The 25,546-nt window shown below is 49.0% G+C and overlaps 1 protein-coding gene across 1 annotated transcript in view; it reads left to right on the forward strand.

The window, feature by feature from the left end:
* Positions 1–5,505: 5,505 nt before the first annotated feature.
* Positions 5,506–25,546, forward strand: part of IQGAP3 (IQ motif containing GTPase activating protein 3) — a 36,973-nt gene continuing 16,932 nt past the window's right edge. The window contains exons 1-18 of the mRNA XM_030841835.2: positions 5,506–5,587; positions 10,308–10,464; positions 11,095–11,172; positions 12,476–12,552; positions 13,300–13,367; positions 13,457–13,570; positions 13,813–13,991; positions 14,437–14,515; positions 15,092–15,255; positions 15,776–15,863; positions 17,474–17,637; positions 19,388–19,545; positions 21,266–21,387; positions 21,490–21,653; positions 23,018–23,108; positions 23,997–24,164; positions 24,257–24,396; positions 24,501–24,671. Coding sequence (XP_030697695.2) covers positions 5,523–5,587; positions 10,308–10,464; positions 11,095–11,172; positions 12,476–12,552; positions 13,300–13,367; positions 13,457–13,570; positions 13,813–13,991; positions 14,437–14,515; positions 15,092–15,255; positions 15,776–15,863; positions 17,474–17,637; positions 19,388–19,545; positions 21,266–21,387; positions 21,490–21,653; positions 23,018–23,108; positions 23,997–24,164; positions 24,257–24,396; positions 24,501–24,671 — 2,247 coding nt within the window. The 5' untranslated portion in view covers positions 5,506–5,522. The remainder of the gene's footprint in view (positions 5,588–10,307; positions 10,465–11,094; positions 11,173–12,475; positions 12,553–13,299; positions 13,368–13,456; positions 13,571–13,812; positions 13,992–14,436; positions 14,516–15,091; positions 15,256–15,775; positions 15,864–17,473; positions 17,638–19,387; positions 19,546–21,265; positions 21,388–21,489; positions 21,654–23,017; positions 23,109–23,996; positions 24,165–24,256; positions 24,397–24,500; positions 24,672–25,546) is intronic.

Raw genomic sequence — 25,546 nt, forward strand, 5'->3', positions numbered from 1 at the left:
TGTGCCTCCAAAGACACCCACTCATATCTAGGTTCTCCTGCTGTCTAATCTCAAGGTATAGTTCAAGTCAGCTCACCAAACAGTGAGCTCCTGCTGTGTGCCGGGAGGGAGCCGCACAAGGCGCTGGTGGCACAAAGGTGCATAGGCCATGGAATTGGCAAGGAGCCAACGTCCAGGGGCAGGGCTACTGTCTCTCCATTTACTGCTTACTCCCTATCTCGAGGGGAACCTCTTTCTCCCCTACCTCCTTGCCTTTCTGTCTGCTTGCTAGTTTCAGTCCCCCAACATCCTGCTTTGGTCTCCAGGGCACTCTTAAACCCAAATACATTTCTCTCATCAGCATGTGTTTCCCATTAGTATCTCTCCCCCAAAAAGGCAAAGCCTTTTCATGAACTCTCCTCCCAAGAGACAGGAAAAGGAGTGGAAAAGATCCAGTAGCTGAGCTCTCAGCCCCTCCCATTTGCTTCTTCTTCTCCCCTTTTTTTTTTTCTTTAGGAGAAGCAGGCAGAGGTGATACATTTTCTTTTCAAAGAAACTCCCCCTGCTCCTAAGAACAGCCAGGAATCCTGTCTCTTTGAGACCCGCATTCCTGAGGCATTCCCGGCTGCCCCCACAAGGTCTTGGGGCCCCAGACACAAAACGCCTTACCTCCCTTGATCTCCTCTGTAGCTGGCTTTCTGGAATGGTCCCTCAGGCTAGGGTTACCTCCCTTATCTCTTAGCTCAGAGCCCCTGGGGTTCCTAGACAACCAGGTACCGCCCTCCACTCCTAGGGAATTCTTTGATTGACAGCTCAAATGCCCTATCTTAGTGCTGAACCCTGCTGGTGCTTGGGCACAGATACCTGAATTCCATTGCCCTTCCTGCCCCACCTCTCCCCACCCTTGCAGACACAAGCATCAATCCTTCACTTCAGGCAAGAATCAAATCATCAAGGGCTTGTTACTAGTCACAGCTTCAAAGATCGTCTATCCCATTCCCTCATTTCACAGAGGAAGGGACCTCAGAAGAGCAGATGTAACTTGCCTGAGGTCACAGAGCACTCATGTAGCTAGGATTAGAGCCCAGGTTTTCTGATTCTGGGCTAATTAGCCTAAGGTCCCTTCCACTAACCGTAATTGCGAGCTTTAATGAGGCTTGGGTTGTCCCAGAAGTGAACCCTTTCACACATACACACAGGAACACACACACACTCTTATACACTGTGCTTCTGTGTGGTAGTTTCACATTTGGAAACAGGGTGAAAGGTTGATGGTCAGGAAGGGCCTGGAGATCAGAAGAGCCTCTCTGCCCCCGGAACTCCTTTTTCCAGCTCCACTGATCTGCAACCTCCAGGTTCTGCTTAATGAGAGGACAGCAGGCCCCAGGACAACAGGCACCTACTGCCCTAACTCACCAAGGGTGGCCTGCATCAGAAAGCAAATGTCCTCATTTATCTGGGAGAAAGGCCTCTTTTAAGTAGAGGCCATGGCCAGAAACGAAATTATAAGGAAGTACTTGGGCTCACCTGCATTTGCCAGGCAGCCTCTGCTGAGTGCCTGCTGTGTGCAGGCCTGGTGCTGTGTGCCACAGATGGTGCCCATGCCCGAGGCCGGCTCTCCTAGGAGCCTGCGGCTTCTGCCCATGGGCTGGGCCTTCAGGATGCTACCACAGCATAGCCAGAACCAAATATGCAGCTCAGTCTGTTGTTCACTGAGTAGCCTCTCTTAAGGGGAGAGGAGGATTTGGGGAGGGAGCAGGGACTGAAACCGTTCTCACCAAGGTTCCAATGACCTCTCAATGATCTAGTGATCATTTCTGAATCATTTTTCTTGTTTGATTCCCTGCTGTATCTGATATATCCTTGCAACTCTCTCCTCACTTGGTTCCACGACCCACTGTGTCCTGGCTGTCCTTCTCCTGTGCTGACAACTCCTTCTCCATCTCCTTTGCTTGCCCTCTGTCCACCTCTTAAATGCTAGTGTTCCCCAACACTCTGCCCTTTGCTCATTTCTTATTTTACATGCTCTTCCTCAAAAACTTCATCCAGTCCTTTGAATTTTTTTTTAATTGAGTATCATTGATTTACAATATTGTGTTAGTTTCAGGTGTACAGCACAGTGATGCAGTGCTTTTGCAGATTATATCCTATTACAGGTTATTACAAGATATTGGGTATAATTCCCTGCGCTATACAGTAAATCCTCATTGCTTCTCTATTTTATGTAGTTTGTTCATCTCATACCCCTAATTTGTCCCTCTCTGCCTCCCTCTCCCCTTTGGTAACCACAAGTTTGTTTTCTATGTCTGTGAGTCTGTTTCTGTTTTGTATATACATTCAGTTGTATTATTTTTTAGATTCCACGTATAAGTGATACCATATAGTATTTGCCTTTCTCTGTCTGGTTTCACTAAGCATAATATTCTCTAGGTCCATCCACATTGCTACAAATGGCAATATTTTATTCCTTTTTATGGCTAATATTCCATTATATATATATATATATATATATATATATATATATATATATATATATATATATACACATATAGTAGGCCCTCAAGTTAAAGGGACCAAAGAACACTATAGGAAGTGTGTGTGGGGGGTTAATGGGAATACAAGGGAAAAATGATAGAGGCAGGGGTAGGCGCAGGGGCTACTTCAAATAAGACGGTTTAACAGCGAAGGAGCCCTGGAGAAACAGCGACCCAAAATACCACAGGAACGGGAGCTCCCCTCCGGGAGCGCCCCTCCCCGTCTTGGACAGTACCCTTCGTCCCATCTGGCGACGCACCTCCCAAGCCTGGAACTACAAATCCCAGAGGCCCCTGCGGCACAGACAGGACGTGTCCTGTCTGCCTGTGGCTACGATGAGGGGCGGTGGCCGGGCGGCGGGAGATTCAAACCTGGAAGAAGGAGAAACATGGAGGGGAGAGGAACGGGCCCGTCCCGGGCGACCTGTGAGTGCCAGAAGGGGCCGAGAAGGGTCCGGCAGTGATGCCACTGGTCGGGGACTCGGTGGTCCTGGGAGAGGTTGGGGCTGGGGTTGGGCGCAGGGCCAACCAAGCAAGGGGCGGCCGAACTGTGCTCAGTGGGGAGGGAGCATTCAGTCCGGACTCCTGCGGGCGGGAGTAAACCTGTGAGCTGCGAAACGCTCCGACTTCTGTGTCGCGCTTCAAAGCTTACAAAGAGTTTTCTCACTTATTCCCAAATTCTGGGGCTCCTGGGCTGGGAGAATGTAGGTGGTCTGGATGGCCCCTTAAAAATTCGGCAGTTACTCTTGGCTACCATACTTGCTAAGCGCTACCGGGGGACGGGACGCCTAAAAAGGCCTGCGGGGGCTTCCTTGACTTTTTGATGCTTCTTTGAGACAATGCCTCTCAAACTTGACGGTGTCGGAATTACCCGGGGAGCTAATTTAAAATGCAGATTCCTGAATCCTATCCCAGAGCTTTAGCAACTATAGGTCTCGACTTGGGCCCATAATCTGCATTTATAACAAGCACCGCTGTGCTTCTTCCGTCACCCCACATAATTGTGATGCGGGTAGTCCAAGTACCACACTTTCAAAAACACTGCTTTAGAAAGAGAGACTGGGGTCCGAAAAATGGGACCGCGGAAAGGTTTCCATCTGACCTTCTGAAAGAAAAGCAAAATCTACTCCTTTCCCTTGCTCTCCATTAGGATTCAAAAAGCGAAGTCCACGTCCACCTATCTGTTGAAGGAAAGCTAGTTCCAGATCTGAAAAGGACAGGAAAACTGATTTTTTTTTTAAGACTCTGTGTGTATGTACAAAGTCCCGCCCATCTCTCACAGTCCTCAATTCATAACTCTGAAGTGATGTCACTCACTTACTGGTTTATTTTCCATGCTTAGCAACCAAAACTTGTTTCTTGTACACCCCGCTCAGAAGAACTGATGGATTTCCTGCGATTGGCCAGTGCTTTCCAATTTGAACATGGAGGGGTGTGTGTGTGTGTTTGTGTGTGTGTTTTAACTTGCTTAACTGACAATTCAAAGAAGCCCTGCCCCTGCCCCAATCATATTGCAGGATATGCAACATAATGAAAAGAGAGAAAGAGTTGGAACAACATTAAGTGCTGAGTCAAAGACATTTGCTAAGCTCTGTCTCTGTTTTCAAGCTCTCTGACTTTATTTTCTTGGTGTATGTGTGTAGCTTTCTCTCATTTTGTCGGCTTTTGTATTGTCTTCCCTAAGGAGACTAGAGAGATAGGGGAGAAGAGGGGGGAAAAGGATAAAAGGAGGCTGTGGCTAAGGCAGAATATGAATGCTGTCTCATTTCAGGGATTTCCTGTTCTTGAGTTTAGGAGTCAGAGATTGTCTGCATTTTATTTAGCTTGGAGACTATTTTACTCCTCAGGTGACCTATACCAAAAGGGAGAGTAAATACACCTTTGTGATCTTTTAAAATTCTCTGTCCTTCCACTTAAACCCAAGTGAGTGGCTTTTTTTCACGTGGTTCCCTCTGTTGAACTGCCTTTTCTCCCTTTCTGCCTGTTCATTCTTTAAGATTCTACTCACAGGTAGAATCCTTTGCTTCCTCTGCTGCTTCCATAGACTATTTTTATTTATTTATTGGAGTATAATTGCTTTACAATGTTGTGTTAGTTTCTGCTGTACGATGAAATGAATCAGCTATATGTATACCTATATCCCCTCCCTCTTGGACCTCCCCACCCCCCCCGACATCCCACCCATCTAGGTCATCACAGAGCACCGAGCTGAGCTTCCTGTGCTTTATACCTTGTCCCCACTAGCTATCTATTTTACACATGGTAGTGTATATATGTCCATCGTACTCTCCCAGTTTGTCCCACCTTCCCCTTCCCGCCCTGTGTCCACATGTCCGTTCTCTATGTCTACGTCCATAGACTATTCATGAGCTATGATCGCACTTCTCACATCAGGTTGAAGTTTTTTACTTACATGTTTTTCTCTTCTAATAATAATCTTTGTACTTCCTGAGAGTAGGGATCCACTAGTCCAGTGCCTGACATATAGGAGGTATTGAATGAATGAATGGCTGCTGAATGATGAGTTCTAGTTAGTCCTGTTAACCTAGCCTCTGGGAGAGTACCTGAGGAGGATGACACAAGTACAGTTCTTGGAGAACTCAGAATCTAATTAGGGATAAAATGAGGAGCTAAGTTCCCAGCCAAGGAGGGATCTGGACATTCCTACTAGGAGGTACTGAGGGAAGCGCAGTGAAGTAGGTTTTGGAAGGGGGGCGGTCAGGAAGATGGCTAGAGGGGAAAAGGAAGGAATGCCTCCAATACAGGAAGGATCCCCTCTTAAAGGGTGGGGAGGCCTCCCTTTAACAGGGTGCTGACTAGGAAAGCTTTACTGGATGGGAGAGAAGATTGGAGCCAGTGTCCTGGGACTAGGGGGACAGACATGTGGGAGATGCCTCCGGTTTCCGAGCAGAGTTGTCTTAGAAAGTCTGTTAAGAAGAAGCTTGCTACAGCCCTCTGTCTAATGCTCTCCTCCTTGGTTCCTCAGATGAACGCCTCACAGCTGAGGAAATGGATGAGCAGAGGCGGCAGAACGTCGCCTATGAGTACCTGTGCCGGCTGGAGGAAGCCAAACGGTGAGCAGAGCGACCGCCTCTTTCTGGTCTCCCTTTCCCACCCCAGGCACCTGCCCCCAAAGCAAATACAAAAAGACAAGAGTCCATTCTATGGGAAAGGGAAAGTTGAAATAGCATCTTTTTTTTTCTTTCTTTCAGACTATTTTTTAGAGCAGTTTTAGGTTCGCAGCAAAATTAAGAGAAAGATACAGGGATTTTCCGCATGCTTCCTCCCCACAAACATACATAGCCTCCCCCATTATCAACAGCCCCCACAAGAGTGGTATGTTTGTTACAATTGGTGAACCTACTTGGACACATAATCCTCCAAAATCCATAGTTTGCCTTAGAGTTCACTCTTCATGTTGTAGACTGTAGTCTATGAGTTTGGACGAATGTATAATGACATAACCATCCATCATTATAGTATCATAGAGTAGTTTCACTACCCTAAAAAGTCTCTGTTTCATTTATTCATTCCCTCTGCCGCACCCCCACCCCCACCCCCAACTCCTGGCAACCACTCATCTTTTTACTGTCTCCATAGTTTTGCCTTTTCCAGAATTTCACATACCTGGAATAATACAATATGTAGGCTTTTCAGATGGGCTTCTTTTACTTAGTAATATGCATTTAAATTTTCTCCATGTCTTTTCATTGCTTCCTAGCTCATTTTTTACTAGTGCTGAATAATATTCCATTGTCTACATGTACCACAGTTTATTAATCCATTCACCTATTGAGGATCATCTTGGTTGCTTCCAAGTTTGGGCAGTTATGAATAGAGCTGCTATAAACATCCTTGTGCAGGTTTTTATGTAGATGTAAGTTTTCTACTCCTTTGGCTAAATACCAAAGAGCACAACTGCTGGATCATATGGTAAGAGTATGTTTAGTTTTGTAAGAAACCACCAAACGGCTTTCCAAAGTGGCTGTACAATTTTGTATTCCCACCAGCAACGAATGAGAATTCCTGTTGCTCCACATCCTCAGCAGCATTTGGTGTTATCGGTGTTCCAGATTTTGACAATTCTAATAGGTGTATATTGGTATCTCACCGTTGTTTTAATTCACATTTCCCTGATGACATATGATGTGAAGCATCTTTTCAGATGCTCATTTGCCATCTGTATATCTTCTTTGTATATCTTTCTTTGGTGAGGTGTCTGTTAAGGTCTTTGTCCCATTTTTTAATCAGACTGTTTGTTTTCTTACTGTTGAGTTTTAAGAGTTTCTTTGGATATCTTGGGTAACAATCTTTTATCAGATGTGTCTTTTTTTTTTTTTTTTTTTTTTGTGGTACGCGGGCCTCTCACTCTTGTGGCCTCTCCTGTTGCAGAGCACAGGCTCCGGACGTGCAGGCTCAGCGGCCATGGCTCACGGGCCCAGCTGCTCCGCGGCATGTGGGATCTTCCCAGACCAGGGCACGAACCCGTGTCCCCTGCGTCGGCAGGCGGACTCTCAACCACTGCGCCACCAGGGAAGCCCAGATGTGTCTTTTTTTAAATAATTATTTTATTTTATTTTATTTTATTTATTTTTGGCCGTGCCATGTGGCTTGCGGGATCTTAGTTCTCTGACCAGGGATTGAACCTGGTCCCTGGCAGTGAAAGTGCCGAGTCCTAACCACTGGACCGTCAGGGAATTCCCTCAGATGTGTATTTTGCAAATATTTTCTTTTGCAAATATTTTCGCCCAGTCTGTGGCTTGTCTTATTATTTTCTTGACATTGCCTTTTGTAGAGCAGAAGTTTTAATTTTAGTGAAATCTAGCTTATTAATTATTTCTTTCAAGGATTGTGCCTTTGGTGTTGTATCTAAAAAGTCATTGCCATACCCAAGGTCATCTAGGTTTCCCCGTTGCCTTCTAGGAGTTTTACAGTTTTGCGTTTTACTTGGAAGTTGATGCTCCATTTTGAGTTGATTTTTATGAAGGGTGTAAGGTCTAGGTCTAGGTTCATTTTTTGCATGTCGATGTCTAGTTATTCCAGCACCATTTGCTGAGGAGACTATCTTTGCTCCATTGTACTGCCTTTGCTCCTTTGTCAAAGATCAATTGACTATATTTATATGGGTCTCTGTTCTGTTCCACTGATCTATTTGCCTATTCTTTCACCAGTACCACACTGTCTTGATTACTGTGGCTAAGTCAGGTAGTGTTAGTGTACCAGCTTTGCTCTTCTCCTTCAATATCATGTTGGCTATTCTGGGTATTTTGTCTCTCCATGTAAATTTTAAGAGTCTCATGCTCCACCGACTGAGTTAGCTGGGTGTGCCTCCATGTAAACTTTATTTTTATTTATTATTATTATTTTTTTAATTTATTTTTGGCTGAGTTGGGTTTTCGTTGCTCTGCGCAGGCTCTCTCTAGTTGCCGCGAGCGGGAGCCACTCTTCACCGTGGTGCGCGGGCTTCTCATTGCGGTGGCCTCCCCCGTTGCAGAGCACGGGCTCCAGGTGCGAGGTCTTCAGTAGTTGTGGATCGCGGACTCCAGAGCGCAGGCTCAGCAGCTGTGGCGCACAGGCCTAGCTGCTCCGCGGCATGTGGGATCCTCCCGGACCAGGGCCCGAACCTGTGTCTTCTGCATTGGCAGGCGGATTCCCAACCACTGCGCCAGGGAAGCCCCCATGTAATCTTTAGAATCAGTGTGTGGAGATCCACAAAACAACTTGCTGGGGTTTTGATTAGGACTGCATTGAATCTATAGCTCAGGTTGGGAAGAACTAACATTTTGACAATATTGAGTCTTCCTATCCATGAGTATGGACTATCTCTCCATTTATTTAGTTCTTTGATTTCATTCATCAGAGTTTTGTAGCTTTCCTCATGTAGATCTTGTACATATTTTGTTAGATTTATACCTAAGTATTTCATTTTGGGGAGTGCTAATGTAAATGGTATTGTGTTTAATTCAAATTCCACTTGTTTGTTGCTGATGAATTGGAAAGCAGTTGACTTTTATTTTATTTGTTTATTTATTTATTAAACATCTTTATTGGAGTATAATTGCTTTACAATGGTGTGTTAGTTTCTGCTTTATAATATTTTATTTTATTATTTTTATATTTATTTAATTTGTTTATTTGGTGGCACCAGGTCTTAGTCGCAGCAGGCGGGCTCCTTAGTTGTGGCTGGCGGGCTTCGTAGTTGTGGCTCGCGGGCTCCTTAGTTGTGGCATGCATGTGGGATCTAGTTCCCTGACCAGGGATCAAACCCAGGCCCCCTGCATTGGGAGCACAGAGTCTTAACCACTGCACCACCAGGGAAGTCCCACAATTGACTTTTATATATTAACCTTGTCTTTTGCAACCTTGCTATAATCACTTATTAACGCCACAAGTTTTCTGGTATCATGCTTTCAGATTTTCTACAAAGACAGTCATGCCATCTGTGAACAAAGACAACATCACGTCCTTTTATCCGCTTACATACTTTAATACATATCTCTATATATGGACACTTGGTTACATAACCACAATACCATTATAATACCCACCTAAGTTATCCATTAATCCTTGGATCAACACCCAGGCCATCTTCAAATTTTCCTGATTGTCTGAAAAAATCATCTATTTTTACAGTTGGCTTATTCAGTTAAGGATCTGAAAGAGTTCACATTTTACATTTGGTTGTTATGTACTACTAAGTCCTCTTTCATCTGGAACTGACATAAACAGTTCTTTATGTCATTGACTTGTTGAAGAAACCGGGTCATTTGTCCTGTAGAACATCCTACATTCTGGCTTTGTCTATTCGCTTCCTGTGTCCCTCAACTTGTTCTTCTGTACCCCATATTTCCTGTGAATGGATGTTGGCTCGAAAGACAGGATAAATGCTTAATTCTTTCCTTTTAATCAATAGCATATTTTTAATGTTCTCCAGAGAAAGTGGGTAGAATGGGGTAGGTAGAAAACCAGGGTGTTTCTGTCAGGGAAGGCATGAAGGGAGGTGTGACTGGCTCTCTCTTTGAAAACAGATCTTTCCTATAGGCCCCAATAGGCGGAGAAGCCCTTATTCTCTCCCTCATACCATCATCAGCCATAATAATACTTTACATTTATATTCAAAGTGTTTTCACATTCATTACGTCATTTAATCCTGGCAGCTGCCCACTGAAGCAGGAGGTACAGGTGGTATCTTCATTTTGCAGATTATACAGCTGAGGCCCGGAGAGGTGAAGTGAGGGAGATGGCATGGAAAGCAGGTCTTCGGTCTTCTGATTCGAAGGGCTGTGACCTTTCTGTCCCTTTGTGCTGCTCCCCTCGCTTCAACCCTGGGGCTTCCCTACTCCCCTCATCATCATCAAAGCTGGGTTATGTGCTGTGTAGACATGACTTTTGTATACCTGGGTTCTCAGAACTTGCAGAATAAGAGAAGTGAGCAGGTACAATTTGGTTCAACAGTCAAATGCATAACCAGACTGAGTGAGAGGTTATATCATGTAACAGGTAAGAGCCTGTTTAAGCCTCACTGAAGATGGGCAGCTTCAGTAGCTGTCAGGGAAGATGTATAGGGTGGGTGGGGGCTGAGGATAGGCCAATCCAGGTGTTTGCGGCAGCTTGGGAGAAGGTGGGAACAGCCAGGCAATGGGCAGAGAGGGGAGTTGGGAGTAGGGCAGGAACAGGAGGCAGGAGAGAGTGAGAGGCTGCCTAGGGGGAGAGAGGGAGGGAGGGAAGGTCTTGTGGTTGGAATGAAGTGCTGTGGCTTGCCAGAGGGGGTGAGAAGCTTCTCTCTGCTCTCAGCTGGATGGAGGCCTGCCTGAAGGAGGAGCTTCCTTCCCCGGTGGAGCTGGAGGAGAGCCTCCGGAACGGAGTGCTGCTGGCCAAGCTGGGCCACTGTTTTGCACCCTCTGTGGTTCCCTTGAAGAAGATCTATGACGTGGAGCAGCTACGGTACCAGGTGGGGAGCAGAGGTCTCTACTTTCTACCTTCTTCCTTTCAAACTATCTGTTCTCAAAGTTGTGAGAGTGGGGTGACCATATAATTTATTGTCCAAACCTGGGTACTATTGAGGATAAAATGGGTGCTAGTAATCATTGCACTGGAACAACGGGTTTCAATTGGTGTCTTGCAGCTAGGCGGTGTGTACTATGCTTAGCAGCAAGGGGCATTTGCTAGGTGGGCTTTGAGATGCCTCTGATACGAGAACTTCCAAGCAGACTTTTCTACCCACAGTCTACACTCAGAGGCTTGTGAGCTTTGCCACCTTAAGTTACTTCCAGGACATGCTGCTCTAGTCAACCCAACCCGCCTCTCCTTCCCATCCCAGCTCCGGACTCCCCTTTTCCAGGAAGCCTTACTAGCTTGCTAATCCCATCCCTGTGCCATCCTTCCCAAATGACCCACTGGGTCATCCATCCCTGGTGGTTTCTCTCTGTTTTTGTGTCTCTGTCCTGGGGGGATGGGAAATCCATAGCACAGGGTCCTCTGCCCCCACCCCTTGAATCTTCAAGCTGTGGTCTGGGCTCTACCCAGAGGGAACCCTGAGAACTGTGGAAATAAGATTCTCTTCTCTTTCCTTCCCTTTTAGGCAACTGGCTTGCATTTCCGTCACACAGACAACATCAACTTTTGGCTGTCTGCAGTAGCCCACATCGGTCTGCCTTCGGTAACATTGGGTCTCAGGATTGGGGTTCACCTTTGCTCTTCACCAGTACTCGCACCTCCACCACACACATGCTTTTTCTCCCTGGCACTCTTTAGTGCTCATCTCCATGTGTCTTCTAAATGAACTTAATCTAAGAGTTTAAGTTCCCTGAGGCTGTATGTCTTTGAACCATGTTACTTGGTCTCTGTCTTCACTTCCTTGTGGGTAAGGGAAGTGAAGGGAGGTGAAGGCAACCTGGCCCAGGATGCATTGTTGCCATTGTTCCCATTAGTCAGTGAGGCCCCTATATAACGCAGGAGGTGGGCCTCATGTTGGCCAGCCATCTTTCCACCAGAATTGCATAGTGTGAAGCAAGGACACACCACATCCCAAGGCAGTAGACTTGGAAGCCTAGGCCAGGACCCCAACTGGACACATGCTGCATGTCCTCTCACTCGTTGACTTTCAGTTTGTTTCTCATCTGTAAAGTGGGGATAGTAATCCCTCCCCTGTCTTCCTTATAAGGTTGTCAGGAAGATCACATGATCTGTGTGAATTCCTTTTGTGAATTATAAAGAACTATACAAATTAAGGCATAAGATTCTGTAGTGTTTTTCTTCACTGTAGAAGGCAATTATAAGACAAGGAAATAACAGTTAAGACAGATGCTTTGGTGAGAGGCAGATCAATAGAGGCCATGTGTTCTCAGTGAGGCTAGAACACTTTTAAGTCTCTAGATTTGGTCTTTTCTTATGTATCTAAGGTAACCAAGAGGTATTGAGGTTAAACCTCGTTACAGTCGCCAGGTGGCATGAGAAATCATGCCTGAGGTTACTCAGTTCTTAGAGGGGCCCCCACTGATCAGAGACCTTTGGCTTGAAGACAGGGGTGGCATGCCCTGACCCTTGGCAGTCCTTGGCAGTGTGTGTTTCATTAGGCCCCTTGTGGAGTCATGGCCAGCTCCCAGCATGCCACCTTTCTGGCAAGAGTCCAAGGTGAGGGGCACAGGCTGGCTGTGTCTGTAGGATGAAAAGGGGGCCTGTTTCTCCTGGAGCATGTGGCCTGCATCCTATAGCCTTGATAGCCTTGTCTGGCGTTTGGTTAATCTGGGGCTGTGTGTCCGTGGCTGGGTCTTGGCTTAGCATGTGTCCCCAATGCCTTTCTTTTACACTGAGTGTGTGGATGCAGTGCTGACTGTAAAGCGTTGGGGAGATTGACCCAGAAGCCCCAGGTCAGAGAAGAAACCCATTCCTCAGCCCCTCTCTCCATATCTGGTGCTGCTTCCAAGTCTTCAATGGCAGTAATTGGCTGGTTTCCCCTCTAGACCTTCTTGCCAGAGACCACGGACATTTATGACAAGAAGAATATGCCCCGGGTGGTCTACTGCATCCATGCACTCAGGTGAGAGACCGAGACTTTTGTCATCCAAGTTCCTCTAGGTGGATGCAACCAACAGTCAACAGCAACAAACTTTGCAGCAGGGAGGATGGAAGATAGACCACAGGGAGCACTTCTCAGAGGGACATTTTTGATCTACATAGTTTTGTTTAGACTTATGTGCATGCTGGAGGGCACATTTATGTGTGATCTGTGTGGATGAAGGGAAAGAGCAGGCAGGGAAGAGTGTTCAGCTTGTGACCGGGGTGCAAGGAAGTCAGATTAGGATGCATCTGGAGTGTCACATGCCGTCAGCGTGAATGGAGAAGGCTATTTAGTCCTACTCGCAGCCGGCCATCAGCAACCAGTTGGCTAAAGCATAGAAAGTAATTGACCAGTTCCTATGTCCATCATGTCTTCTCTTCCTGACTTCATTTCCCACATCTTTTGAGGACTCTGTGCCTTAGCTTAGTGGGTCTCTGCTTGCTATGCCCTTTCCATCCTCCATCTCCATCCAGTGACCTGCCACTGAAATGTGTCCTTCTCTGTGAAGCCTTCGCAATCCCTCCAGAGCTCCTACAGCATCTTATTTTTCTGCTATGGCATTGCCTTGTGCTGACTTACAATAACCTCTCTCCCTGTGAATGGGGGATGACTTGTGGGCAGGTGCTGTATGGTCTTCATCTCCAAGTCCCCCTAGTATCTCCTGCAAACCTATTATAGTCAGCATGTGAAAATGAATAGACCCCAATGCCTTCCATTGTTTCCTAGTCTCTTCCTCTTCCGGCTGGGATTGGCCCCTCAGATACATGATCTATATGGGAAAGTGAAATTCACAGGTAAGCCCAGCTCCTTCCCCAGCCACCACAGTCTGGGCAGGTCTTGGGGGTTCTGGGCCTGATGAAGGGCATCTGTGCTATCATTGCAGCTGAGGAACTCAGCAACATGGCCTCTGAACTAGCTAAATATGGCCTCCAGCTGCCTGCCTTCAGCAAGATCGGGGGCATCCTGGCCAATGAACTCTCGGTGGATGAGGCTGCAGGTAGAGACCAGGCTCCCCTGCTGGGGTAGCTCAGTGAGTATGGGAGGACTCTGAACCTTATAGCCCCTGCATAAATCCTGGATACTTCTCATCATAGGCAGGGCCAACAGCCTACCTGGCTTGTCTGGCCCCTGTGGATGGAAAAAGGGGATGACGTCAGAGTGGGGTCTGCAGCTGGTTACGCTGTAGCTGGACTGGGGTTTGCTCTGGCATCCTGACCTTGTCTTCATGTCCCCTCCTAGTCCATGCAGCTGTTCTTGCCATCAATGAGGCAGTGGAGCGAGGAGTGGTCAAGGACACCCTGGCTGCCTTGCAGAATCCCAGTGCTCTGCTGGGGAATCTTCGAGAGCCTCTGGCAGCCATCTACCAGGAGCTGCTGGCCCAGGCCAAGATGGAGAAGGCTGCCAATGCCAGGAACCGCGTAAGGAGCCTTGGATGGCGGGGCCGAAAAGCTGGGTGGCCTGGAAAATCTCGAGTGAAACCAGGACTCCTATTTGTCCTGTCTCCGGAATCCAAAGTTGCCTAGAGAAACTAACTTGTCAGTTATTTTTGAGAAACAGGAGAGGAACTCAGGAGAATAATGGGAATTCAAAAGAGAAGATAGGGGAAAATGTTCTCGGGCAGGGCTGAGAGACTGGAATGTAGAACTGGATGAGATTAGACTGGAGATTCCAAAGGGTAGTTCAACTTAACTGTGTCAGTGCCAGGGGATTAGATCCCACAATTTCCCCAGATTCCTTCCAACCAGACTGACCTTTGGCCTTTGGAAGACCCCCCAGAAGAAGAAATATTTATAGACAGGGAGGGAGGGGTAAGAAAGCTTGAATTGGTTTTCCCAGGTTCCCCTCTCAATGTAGTTTTTGCAGAATGATGGAGAAAGCCAGGACATCTATGACCGCTACCTAACTCAGGCTGAAATCCAGGGCAACATCAACCATGTCAATGGTAAGAGAGAAAGGCCAGGAGGGGTTTGAAGGGTAAGCCCCCGCCTAGGGAGTTATGGGGTTGGCTTCTCTCAGGCCAGAAGACCCATGACCTCACTTGGGCCAACACTTATTTCAAGGGAAGTTCAAAGTCAAGGCTGTGTGTGCTCTGTTTTATGTCTGTTAACGTCTGGAGAAGTGGTTGCTGTCAAGGGGGCTTCTGTTTGAATGGACATCCATAGAGTGGACAGAGGGAAAGGGGCAGGCTTTTCAACTCTTGGTCCCGGGGGCAGTTGGTCTGGGGTCCTTCAAGAAGAGAGTTTGGAGAATGGTTGGGGGTAGGAGATCAGGGCAGGAGAGGCTGCTTGAAAGCCCAGGATGGAGCGTGCCTCTACCTTTTTAGGTCAGGATATCCTCAGGGTACGGGGTAGTGAGATGGGAAGGCTGTGAAGATCAAGCTGAAGAATTTGGGCTGGGCCCTAGGAGCCCAGGGGGCAGGGGTGAGGGTAACCCTGGGCAGGCAGGAAGAGGGCTGAACTGGGGATATTAAGGGGTGGGCTTTCTCACACTATCCATTATGGAGTCTTGGTCTTTTCAGTCCATGGGGCTCTAGAAGTTGTTGATGATGCCCTGGAAAGACAGAGCCCTGAGGCCTTGCTTGAGGCCCTTCAAGACCCTGTCCTGGCCCTGCAAGGAGTGAGGAGAGACTTTGCAGACTGGTACCTGGAACAGCTGAGCTCAGACAGAGAGCAGAAAGCACAGGTCAGGCTCTGTCTATGATCTGCTACTTCCTCTATCTGACTATAGGATGGGGGAGGGCCTCACCACTGTCAATTCTTTGTATTCAGTAAGTACTGACTATATGTTTAAATGGTTAAATTACCCCAAAGCCTAACGGCCCATGCTGATCAGCTTCTGCCTTCTGAGAATCTCTCATACTGACCGGGGGGGACCCAGGGGCAGTCCAGTAGGCAGTGATATGCTCCCCCATTGCTGAATTGAGGCCTCAAGTTAGCAATCTTATTTTCAATGCTGTTGACTTTCTCCCTGACACTATATTTGTGTTGCCTGTGTTGTTATTTCAGGTGCTTGCTGGGTAAGAAAGAGTCAGAGGTTAGAGATGAGTTCTGAGGGATGGGCGGGCCAGGCTAGTCTGCCTAAAGGGGAGAGCTGGGGTTGAGGGTGGGTGACTGGGTGGACCTGGGGCTCATGCTGGCAGCTCCTGAAGTATGTTCATGGTCCCAGGAGGACTCTCTTCTACTGCATCTCTTCCCTCTTCCAGGAGCTGGGCCTGGTGGAGCTTCTGGAAAAGGAGGAGGTCCAAGCTGGTGTGGCTGCAGCCAACATAAAGGGTGATCAGGAACAAGCCAGTAAGTCATCTCCAGACTGAGACCTGGTCTGGGTGTATCACTGGCTCTTGAGAGAGCATGTAACTCCTTTGCCAGCTTCTGTGTAGAGCAAGGTAGACTGCTGCCCGATTTTCCAGCTCCCCACCTAGTGTGCCCTATTCCTGGCCGCCTGGGGGGATGCTACAGGTAAGTTCATCAAGGCCCTGGAGATAATAACAGTCAGTACTGCACCAGGCTGGACTTCTAGGACAGGCAGTTTCCTTCTAGGCACCTCCCCTGTATTTTGACCGTTTCAACTTGGTTGAGTTCCTTTGGCTTCTGAAATATAGTGATGGCCCAGATGAGAGAGAAACTCATGATCCAGCTCAGTTTCCCTTAAAAACATGATATACAAATATAATTCTTTATTAAAAGAATGTGGGTTAGCGATTGTCTCCCTCCAAGGGGCTCAATCGGGATAGCAGGCGTGAAGAGACATAGAGTGCCGAGGCGCCACGCAGCAGCCTGTGGACAGCCACACCTGGCACGAATGCTTGCCTCCGACTGGACTTGCTCAGTCACCCTTCACCTTTGTCTGGCAGGGCTCTCTGTGGCTACCTCATGGAGCCCCCAGGCCGCTCCTGGCTAACTGCCTGCTTATCGCTCAGTTCCTTGCTGTTGCCTGAATAATCGCTCAAGCACAGATCTGATCTTAGCTTCTTTGTTGAACATCTTCAGACCGTCGTGGCTTCTTCCATATTTCTCCTAGACTTTAGTCCCATCTCCTCAGCATGGTAGGTGAGACCTTCCAAATGTCTCCCCCAACCCTTCTCTTCACATCCCACCAGCCCAGTTGAGTCAGATGACCTGTTCTTCCTTGACTGCCCACAGCTTTGCCCACTGCCAGGCCTCTGGTCCTCTGGATTACAGTTCTCCCACGTTTTCACCAGTGGAAAGCAGATGAAAATATCCTGCAGAGCTGCCTCAAATGCCTCCTCCTCTGTGAAATCTTCCTACTCTCTCCCCCTAGCATCCCTCCTCCCCCACGCTGCCAGTGGATTTGCAGGGAGGGGAAGTACCTCTCACATAGCGGTGGCAGCAATGCAATGTAGGTAATTTTGTATCCTTATTTTTCCCCAGTGGATTTTGTGCTCCTTGATGTCAATGCCCATATCTGCTTGGCATTTTATAAGCCCCAGCATTTGAAAACTAAAACTACATAGATACACCAGGGCCCCTTTTTAGCTTACTCTCGCCCTTTGCAGCCCAAATGGCTCCACCTTGGAGCTAGTTCCCTATTCTTCTGCGCTGTCATCAAGATTTGGTCCCTGGAGCCCCTTGACTAACTTCATCTTAGTTGTGCTACATAGCCTCCTGTCAATCTTATGCTCACCACCCTAGGAATTCACCTCTGCTATGACAGCCACCTGCTGAGCTACTCAACTTCTAGGCCTGACAAATTGCTTCTTCCAGAGCCTCTTCTTAAAGCGACCCAACCCCTTTCCCTCCTGAATATTTAGAAACGCATTTTGAACCTAGCAGAGGTTCAAAGCCATTTCCCCTCAGAGATCGCCAGCAGAACCTAGTTAGCCAGGAAAGTGGAAATGGCACTGGATGCCCAGCCTGTACAGCCTCTCCCTCCTCCCCTGCAGTGCTCCAGGCTGTGCAGAGGATCAACAAAGCCATCCGGAGGGGAGTGGCAGCTGACACCGTGAAGCAGCTGATGTGCCCAGAAGCCCAGCTGCCTCCAGTGTACCCCTTTGCATCAGCTGTGTACCAGCAGGAGCTGGCAGTGCTCCAGCGGCAGCAGCAGGGGGTAAGCCCTAGAAATGAGGATCCAGCTCTTGGGTTCCCAAGGAGCTGGAGGAATCAGAGCAGTCAGTCCAGAGCACCCATGAGGGCACCCTTAGATTCTGGCAAGAGATTAGGGGTGGGAGGTGGGCTACCATCCTTGCCATCCTGAGTGTATTATAATAGCAAATACCTTTGAGAAAACACTGCTTTAAACACTCATTTAATCCTAAAAGAACCCTATGAGATAAGTACTATTATTTCCATTTTAGAGATGAGGAAACAGATACAGAAGTTAAGTAACTTGCCCCAAACAGCTGTGGCTGGCAGTGCTGGGAGTGCATGCAAAGCTGAATATACTTGAAGCCTATGTTTTTAACCACTCTGCTGTCCCACCTCCCCCTGTCCATACAGCTTCTCTGACGGTGAGGTGATAGGGCCCTCCTGTAGGGACTTCCCAGCCTGTTGGAGGAGTTAGAACACACCCGAGGGCCCAGGCAGAGACACAGGGAGGAGTCGATGATGTAAATGGGAGATGACTTCACACTAGGGAAATGGAAGGGGCAGAGCTCAGGCTAAGTCTGGGAAGCCTTCTTGGAAGAGAGGAGACTCAATAAAGAATCCTGGGCTTCCCTGGTGGCGCAGTGGTTGGGAGTCCGCCTGCCGATGCAGGGGACATGTGTTCATGCCCTGGTCCGGGAGGATCCCACATGCCGCGGAGCGGCTGGGCCCGTGAGCCATGGCCGCTAGGCCTGTGCGTCCGGAGGCTGTGCTCCGCAACGGGAGAGGCCACAAGAGTGAGAGGCCCGCGTACCGCAAAAACAAACAAACAAACAAAAAAAGAATCCTAACCATAGCAGGCATCTATAGAGCATCGACTCCAGGCACGATACTCAGGAAGCTCATGGTCTCAGTGTATGAGACTATAGTACAAGGAAGCATAAAATAAGTCCTAAGAAGTAAAGCATAGCGACTAATGTGGACTTTAAAGCCAGAATCCTTGAGTTAAATTTCAGTTCTACTGCTTCCTAGCTCTGTGACCTTGGGGAAACTATTTACCTCCTCTGCCCCTCAATTCATATATAAAATGGGAACAATAATATATTTATTTCATAGGATTGTTGTAAGGATTAAATGAGTTAACATATGTGCTTAGAAGTGAACCTGGCGTGAAATTTTTAGCCGCCATCATCATAATCATCATCATCATCATCATCATCATTATTATTATTTGCAGCATTCTATCTGTAGAGGACAGGAAGGGTACTCCAGACAGGGAACAGCACAAGCAGATATTTGAGAAGGATGAGAAGACTGGGCAGGGAAGGGGCCCTTGGGTGTGTAGCACAGCGCTGAGGAGCCCACTTTATCTTGTTCTCAGTGTGCCCAGGGCCTAGTGCAGTTCTTGGTGTGTGGAAGGGACCAGAAAGGAGCAGGTAGAGCTCACTGGTTAAATGTGGGCTCTGGTATCCGGCAGTTAGCTTTAACTTATATTACTTGACTATGGGTTCATCTGTGAAATAGGGATACTTACCTATTACCTCTTTGGCTTGTTATGAACATTAACTGATAATGTGCACAGAGTACTTATACATTGAGCACATAGTAAGCACTCTCAAGTATTAAGTATGATTAATTATTAGTGAATGGATTAGGCCATAGGTGTTTTGAGACAGAGACTCTGGGATGTGGGAGAGTCTTGGGGGCAGGATGGCAGGCAGACCCCCGAGGCCCTTCACCAGCCCACTAGGGAATCAGCCCTCCCTCTGTTGTAGGAGCTTGGCCAGGAGGAGCTCTTCGTGGCCGTGGAGATGCTCTCAGCCGTGGTCCTGATCAACCGAGCTCTGGAGGCCAGGGATGCCAGCAGCTTCTGGAGCAGTCTGGTGAACCCCGCCACAGGGCTGGCCAAGGTGGAAGGAGAGAATGCTCAACGGTGAGAAAGGTTAAGGTTTAGCTGCATGTTGAGAGGGGGGATGGGTGGGTGATGGAGGGAATGTAGTCAAGAGTCCAAGTTCTTGTGCTCGGAGACTAGCCTTCTGCATGATGCCCTGTTCTCCGGCACAGGCCAACCCTCAGGGTCTATTTGCAGTTCCCTGGCCTGTGTTTCTCCTGGGAGTTGGTGGGTTCACAGTCATTCCCCTTTCCTCCATTTATTTAATCTTTTATCACAAAGGTTTGAGTACCCACTCATGTGCCAGATACTTTTTTTTTTTTCAATTATTTATTTATTTAGTTAGTTGCACTGGGTCTTAGTTGTGGCTCGCAGGCTCCTTAGTTGCGGCACATATGCTCCTTAGTTGCGGCCAGCAGGCTCCTTAGTTGTGGCATGCCAACTCTTAGTTGCAGCATGCATATGGGATCTAGTTCCCTGATCAGGGATTGAACCCAGTCCCCCTGCATTGGGAGCTCGGAGTCTTAACCACTGCTCCACCAGGTAAGTCCTGCCAGGTACTATTCTAGGTGCTGGGAAACAACAGTGAACAAAACACAGTTCCCTGCTCTCTAACTTATGTGCTAGTAGAGGGAGACAGACAAAAAACAAACATGTCAAATGATTAGAAGAGCTATGGTGGTTAAAAATACAGGGCAAAGCAGATAAAGGGCGGGGACATGGTAAGGGCAGTTTGTCTCTGCTACATAGTATGGTTATGGAAGCCTTCTTTGGTAGGGGGGTCATTTGGAGTGAGACCTAAAAGGCATAAGTGATGGCCATGAGCTATCTGGGGCACAGACCCTGAAAAAGAAGTGTCTTTGATGTGTTCAAAGAACACCAGGAAGCCACGAGGCGGAGTGGAGGGAGGGAGGGAAAATAATGGGAGAAGAAGTTGCAGAGGCTGGACCATGTAGGCCTCTGGTTTTTGCTCTGAGTGAGGAAGGAAGCCACGGTGGGGGGGTTTAAGCGAGGAGGGAGGTTATCTGACCTACTTTTAACAGGATCACTTTGGCTGCTGTGCCGAGAATCGACTACCGGGTTAGAAGGGAAGAAGCAGGGAAACCTGTTAAATGTCTGTTGGAGTAACCTGGGCGAGAGTTGATGGAGGCTTGGCCTAGTGTGGTAGCAGTGGAGGTGGTGAAAAGGAGCCAGATTCTGGGTGTATTCTGATAGCTGAACTGACAGGATTTGGTTATGTGGTGGATATGGGGTGTGAGAGAGACTGGAGACGGGTATGACTCCCAAGATTTTTGGCCTGAGAATTGGAGTAAACAATTACCAAGATGGGAAAGACTGTGGGAAACGCAGGTTGAATGGGGGGGATCGGGAGTTTAGATGTTTGCTGCTGGGCTTGCGGTGAATTTTGGCGTTCACCTGGAGATGCCGAGCAGGCAGCTGGCATTTATGAATGGGCTATTGGTGTACTTTTTGGAGTCATTAGAATGTGGTGTTTCAAGCCATGAGATTAGGTGAGATCACTTAGGGTGTGAGCACGGAGAGAGGAGAGGCCTGAAGACTGAGTCTTGGGATGCTCCGACATTTAGAAGAGAGGGAGGAACCAGCAGAGGAGACTTAGAAGGACAAGCTGTAAGGCGAGACGAGAACCAGGAGAATGTGACGTCCTGGAGGTCAAGCGAGGAAAGTAGTCCAGAAGTTTCCCCTGACCTCTGGCTCATGGTGCACATACTACCCCCCTCATTCTCACTCACCTGGCTACCAGGTACTTTGATACTCTGGTGAAGCTGCAACAGGTGCATGGAATGGATGGGGCCTTCCTGAGCTGGAATGATCTTCAGGCCACTGTGAGTCAGGTCAACGCCCAGGTCCAGGAAGAGACCAATCGTGAGTGGAGTCCAGGACTGGGGGAAGATGGCCCAATGCGGACAGCCCCATCCCTTAGCCATAAGTCTGGGCCCTCTGCCCACCTATATCTCTCTTTCCCAGAGGTCCTTGCAGTCAGCCTCATCAATGAGGCTCTGGAACAGAACAACCCTGAAAAGACCCTCTCCTCCCTTCTGCTTCCTGCGGCTGGCCTGGACGATGTCAGCCTTCCTGTCGCCCCGCGGTACCATCTCCTCCTCGTGGCGGCCAAAAAGCAGAAGGCCCAGGTGAGGCTTGGGCTGGCTGGGTTGGTCACCAGAGCAGGAAGAATATCCCCTATGGGTAGAGCTGTGCCCAGTGTGCACCCTGGGAAAGCCAGTCTGATGGACACTGTCCCTTCTGGGGATGCGAGGCAGCGGGGGTTCTGATCTGGCCATGGGGAAGAAGGGCAGAGTTCTGGTCGCCAGCACAGAGCAAATGGTGGGGGCCTTGTGCGTGGGAAGAGCACAGGTCTGGGAGCCGGAAAACCCAGACTGGATTCCCTGCTCTGACACTCAGTGACCATGTGACTTATAGCAATTCCCTAACATCCCTGAGCTCTCCTTATACACCTGTAAAATACCACATGCCCTGGTCCTACCTACCTACTGGAATGAGGGTAAAAACCAAGTGAGTTGAAGAATGTAACAGGTTTAAAACCTGTAACATCCAGAGCAGGCGGCAGCGTAGAGAGTGGCTGAGGACAAGGACTCCTGCATCCTTGTCCGGGTTGCATCCAACTCCAGGTTGCATCCTGGCACCTGACCCTGCACGTGTTACTTACCCTCTCTGGGCCTCAGTTCCCTCACCTACAAGCTTGTGATAATAGTGAACTTGTCTCAGAGTTATAGGGTTTAAGTGAGGTAATATGACAGGAGTACTAACTAAGGTTGATGGAGTTCTAACTCTGTTCCCAAGCATTGTCTTATGTGCTTTGCAAGTTTCAGTTCATAAGAAAGTGCTTTAGAACACTGCCTGGAACACAGTGCTCAATAAAACGTTAGTTTAGAACGTTCACTCTATTAATGAGGAGAGCTGGGAGGGAGTAGAGTCTGGGGTTGGGGTTGGCTAAAGCAAGGGAGGGAACAAGCCTTACAGCGTGGCAGGCACAGGCTCACTTGACCCGTGGTCACATGCAATCTTCCCACTGCCTTGTGCGGCAGAGGACCGTGGAGAGGAATGGGAAGGAGAGGGTGGAGGTCAGGGTCAGATGGGCCCAAGAAGCTGTGAGTTGAGGCGTAGGGGAATGGGGAGGAGGGGCAGGTAAGTGTGGCCTCCGGCGTGGGCTCTCCCTGGACATGGCTCAGGCACAAGGGCAGGGAGGTGAGCTGTTGAGAGGATGGCGGATGCTGAGGGTTTAAGAGGGTTCTGGGGGTGCTGTGGCCAAGCTGAGCTGATGCTTGGCCTGAAAGCAGGGTAGGAAAGAACCTTGTGAACCTGGCAGCAGTCCAAGGGAGCCATAAGGCCATGCCCACGCAGGGTAGGCAGAGGGGAGTGGAGACTGCTACCCTGTGGCTCCCAAAGTGGGCCTGCAGTTTGGCTCCCCTGGGCAGCTGGGCTTGGGGAGACCAGCCTGGGCTCTCATCTTGTCCCATCTCTCTCAATTTACCAGGTGACAGGGGATCCTGGAGCTGCGCTATGGCTGGAAGAGATCCGCCAGGAAGTGGTTAGAGCCAACCAGGACACAAACACAGCTCAGAGGAGTAAATGGGCGGCAGTGGGGGCAGGAGTGGGGGGAGAGGGGTTGGGGGAGGCAAGGAGACGTGGGCTCAGCGGGAGCCTCCCCAGTCACCTCCTTCTCCATTTCAACCTCTTTGGGGAGGCAGGCCAGAATGAGAACAGTGCTGCTGTTTCGACCGTAGGATGGATTTCCTAGCAGTCAGCTGGGCAGGAAATCCTCAGGAGTCGAGAGCCCATAGTCCACCCACTGCCTCCTTCTGTGCCTTCCTGTGTACACTTTCCTCCTACAATGTGAGCATGTGAAACCACATGGGGGTCAAAAACCCATCCCGTTTTCTACTGGTAGCTTGAGTCTGGGTTCCAACAATCATCTCTGGTTAGAGAATGTTTAGTCTTGAAGTTGGCGAAGAGGGGTTGGCTTTGAGGAAAACTAGGCAAGGTCAGTACAAATAGACACGGGTGTTATTTCTGGTGTGGGGTGCTGATGGTGTTAGTTTTCAGTGTCTGGAGTCCATCTGTCCATCTGTCTGTCTGTGAGTGACTGGAAGGCAGGGGCTGCATCAACTCCCCCCACTTCTTGGACTTTATTCTCCTCCTAAAAGACTGTCTTGAGGCTTTCTGACCATATCCTGCCCTGGAGCTTCTGTACAAGCTGACTTTCCTTTTACCAAGCCCCAGCCCAGCCCTACACAGCCTTCCCCCAGGAAGCCTTCCTTGATTGCTAGCTTTTCCTCCAAGCACAGCTGCATGCTGCTTCTTTTCATCTGTGTCCATCCTGGGATGTCCTTGTCCCTTCCATCAGGCAGAGTGGTTTTGTGTCCTTCTTCTCTGGATCCCTTCCCAACAGACAGGACAGGGCCTCTGGGAGGGGCTCAGAAAGATTGACCACTTCCTCCCAATGCCCCTATTAGTGGCTCTTGGTGTGGCCGCCATCAATCAGGCCATCAAGGAGGGCAAGGCAGCCCAGACAGAACGGGTGTTAAGGAACCCCTCCGTGGGCCTCCGAGGGGTGGTTCCTGACTGTGCTGACGGCTACCAGCAAGTCCTGGAAGATGCCATGGCAAAGAAGCGGCGCCCAGGTAGTGGCCTTACCATGTCCCTCTGTTCTCTGCATGCCTCAGCCACCTCTAGCCTCCTCTGAGCCTTCTCTGCTTACTTGGTTTCTGCTTAGGGGATACAGCGCTCTGGGTTCAACATGACCTGAAGGATGGTACCGCCTACTACTTCCATCTGCAGACCTTCCAGGGGACCTGGGAGCGACCCCCCGGCTGCCGCCTCAACACCTCCCACCTGACTCGGGAGGAGATCCAGGTTGGCGGGCCCCTGCAAAGGAGGGGGCTCATGGATGGGAAGTTTCCTGCGGGAGGGGCTCCCAACCACCAGGACACCAAAGGCTCTCTCTCCTACTTCCGCAGTTGGCCGTCACCAAGATCACTGCTGCCCACGACCGCCAACAGCTCTGGAAGGCCAATGTGGGTTTCATTATCCGGCTCCAGGCCCGCCTCCGCGGCTTCCTGGTTCGGCAGAAGTTTGCTGAGCGTTCCCACTTTCTGAGGAGCTGGCTCCCAGCAATCATCAAAATCCAGGTAGCAGGCTCTGGCCATCTGAGGCTTCAGGGCCTGGACATACCTGAGCTTCAGGGTTTTCTCCCTACTTACTTCTTGCTGAGTGGAGTTGGGACGATCTTTTGGCCTCTGAACAGTAGTGATTAAGAGCGTGGATTCTGGAGCCCAGACTACTTGGGTTTGAATCCCTGTTCCACCAGGTTAGCTGCATGGCCTCAACAAGTTATTTACTCTCTCCTAGTTTCCTCATCTGAAAACGAGGAATCTGGAAATTGTAGCACCCACCTTATAGGGTCGTTCTGAGGTAATATCTAAAGTACATCTAAACAGTACCTGGCAGATAGGCAAGAGCATGGTATAAATGCTAGTTACTGTCATCATCATCACCCTCCAGAGGGTATGAGAGCTGCTTTTGAGCTTCTCCAGGGGGAGAGTAGAAGATCTAGTGAGACATCAGGGTTTAGACACCAGGAGGACTTCCTGCCTAGAAAAGGAGTAGTGAAGAGGTGGTGGTGGTCAAACAGAAAAGGAGTGGAATCCCTTATGGAAAGAACTCTACCTTTTCTCTCCAGCCAGCCTTTCCATTTTTATTCTCCCAACCTGTGGATGGTCCAGTGTGGCCTCTGAGACCAACCCCCAAGTAACTGGGGCACGAGGCCAACTGGGAAGATAGGCCTCGGGCCCAGGCACTTTACAAGCCAGGAACAGTGGGAGCTGAGCAAACAGAGACCTCCTCAGGCAGACGTGACCTGGAGGGCCTCGTGGGAATGTTGGCAGTGTAAAAGAGACTTTATTTAATGAACACCTCCAAATGCCCAGTATCTGCGAAGGATGCCCCTTGGCACTGGGCAAGGGTGAGAGATGGGTGTGAGAGACACAGGTGAGTGATCACATCT

This window comes from Globicephala melas, chromosome 1 (assembly GCF_963455315.2).
Source record: "Globicephala melas chromosome 1, mGloMel1.2, whole genome shotgun sequence".
Classification (NCBI taxonomy): Eukaryota; Metazoa; Chordata; class Mammalia; order Artiodactyla; family Delphinidae; genus Globicephala; species Globicephala melas.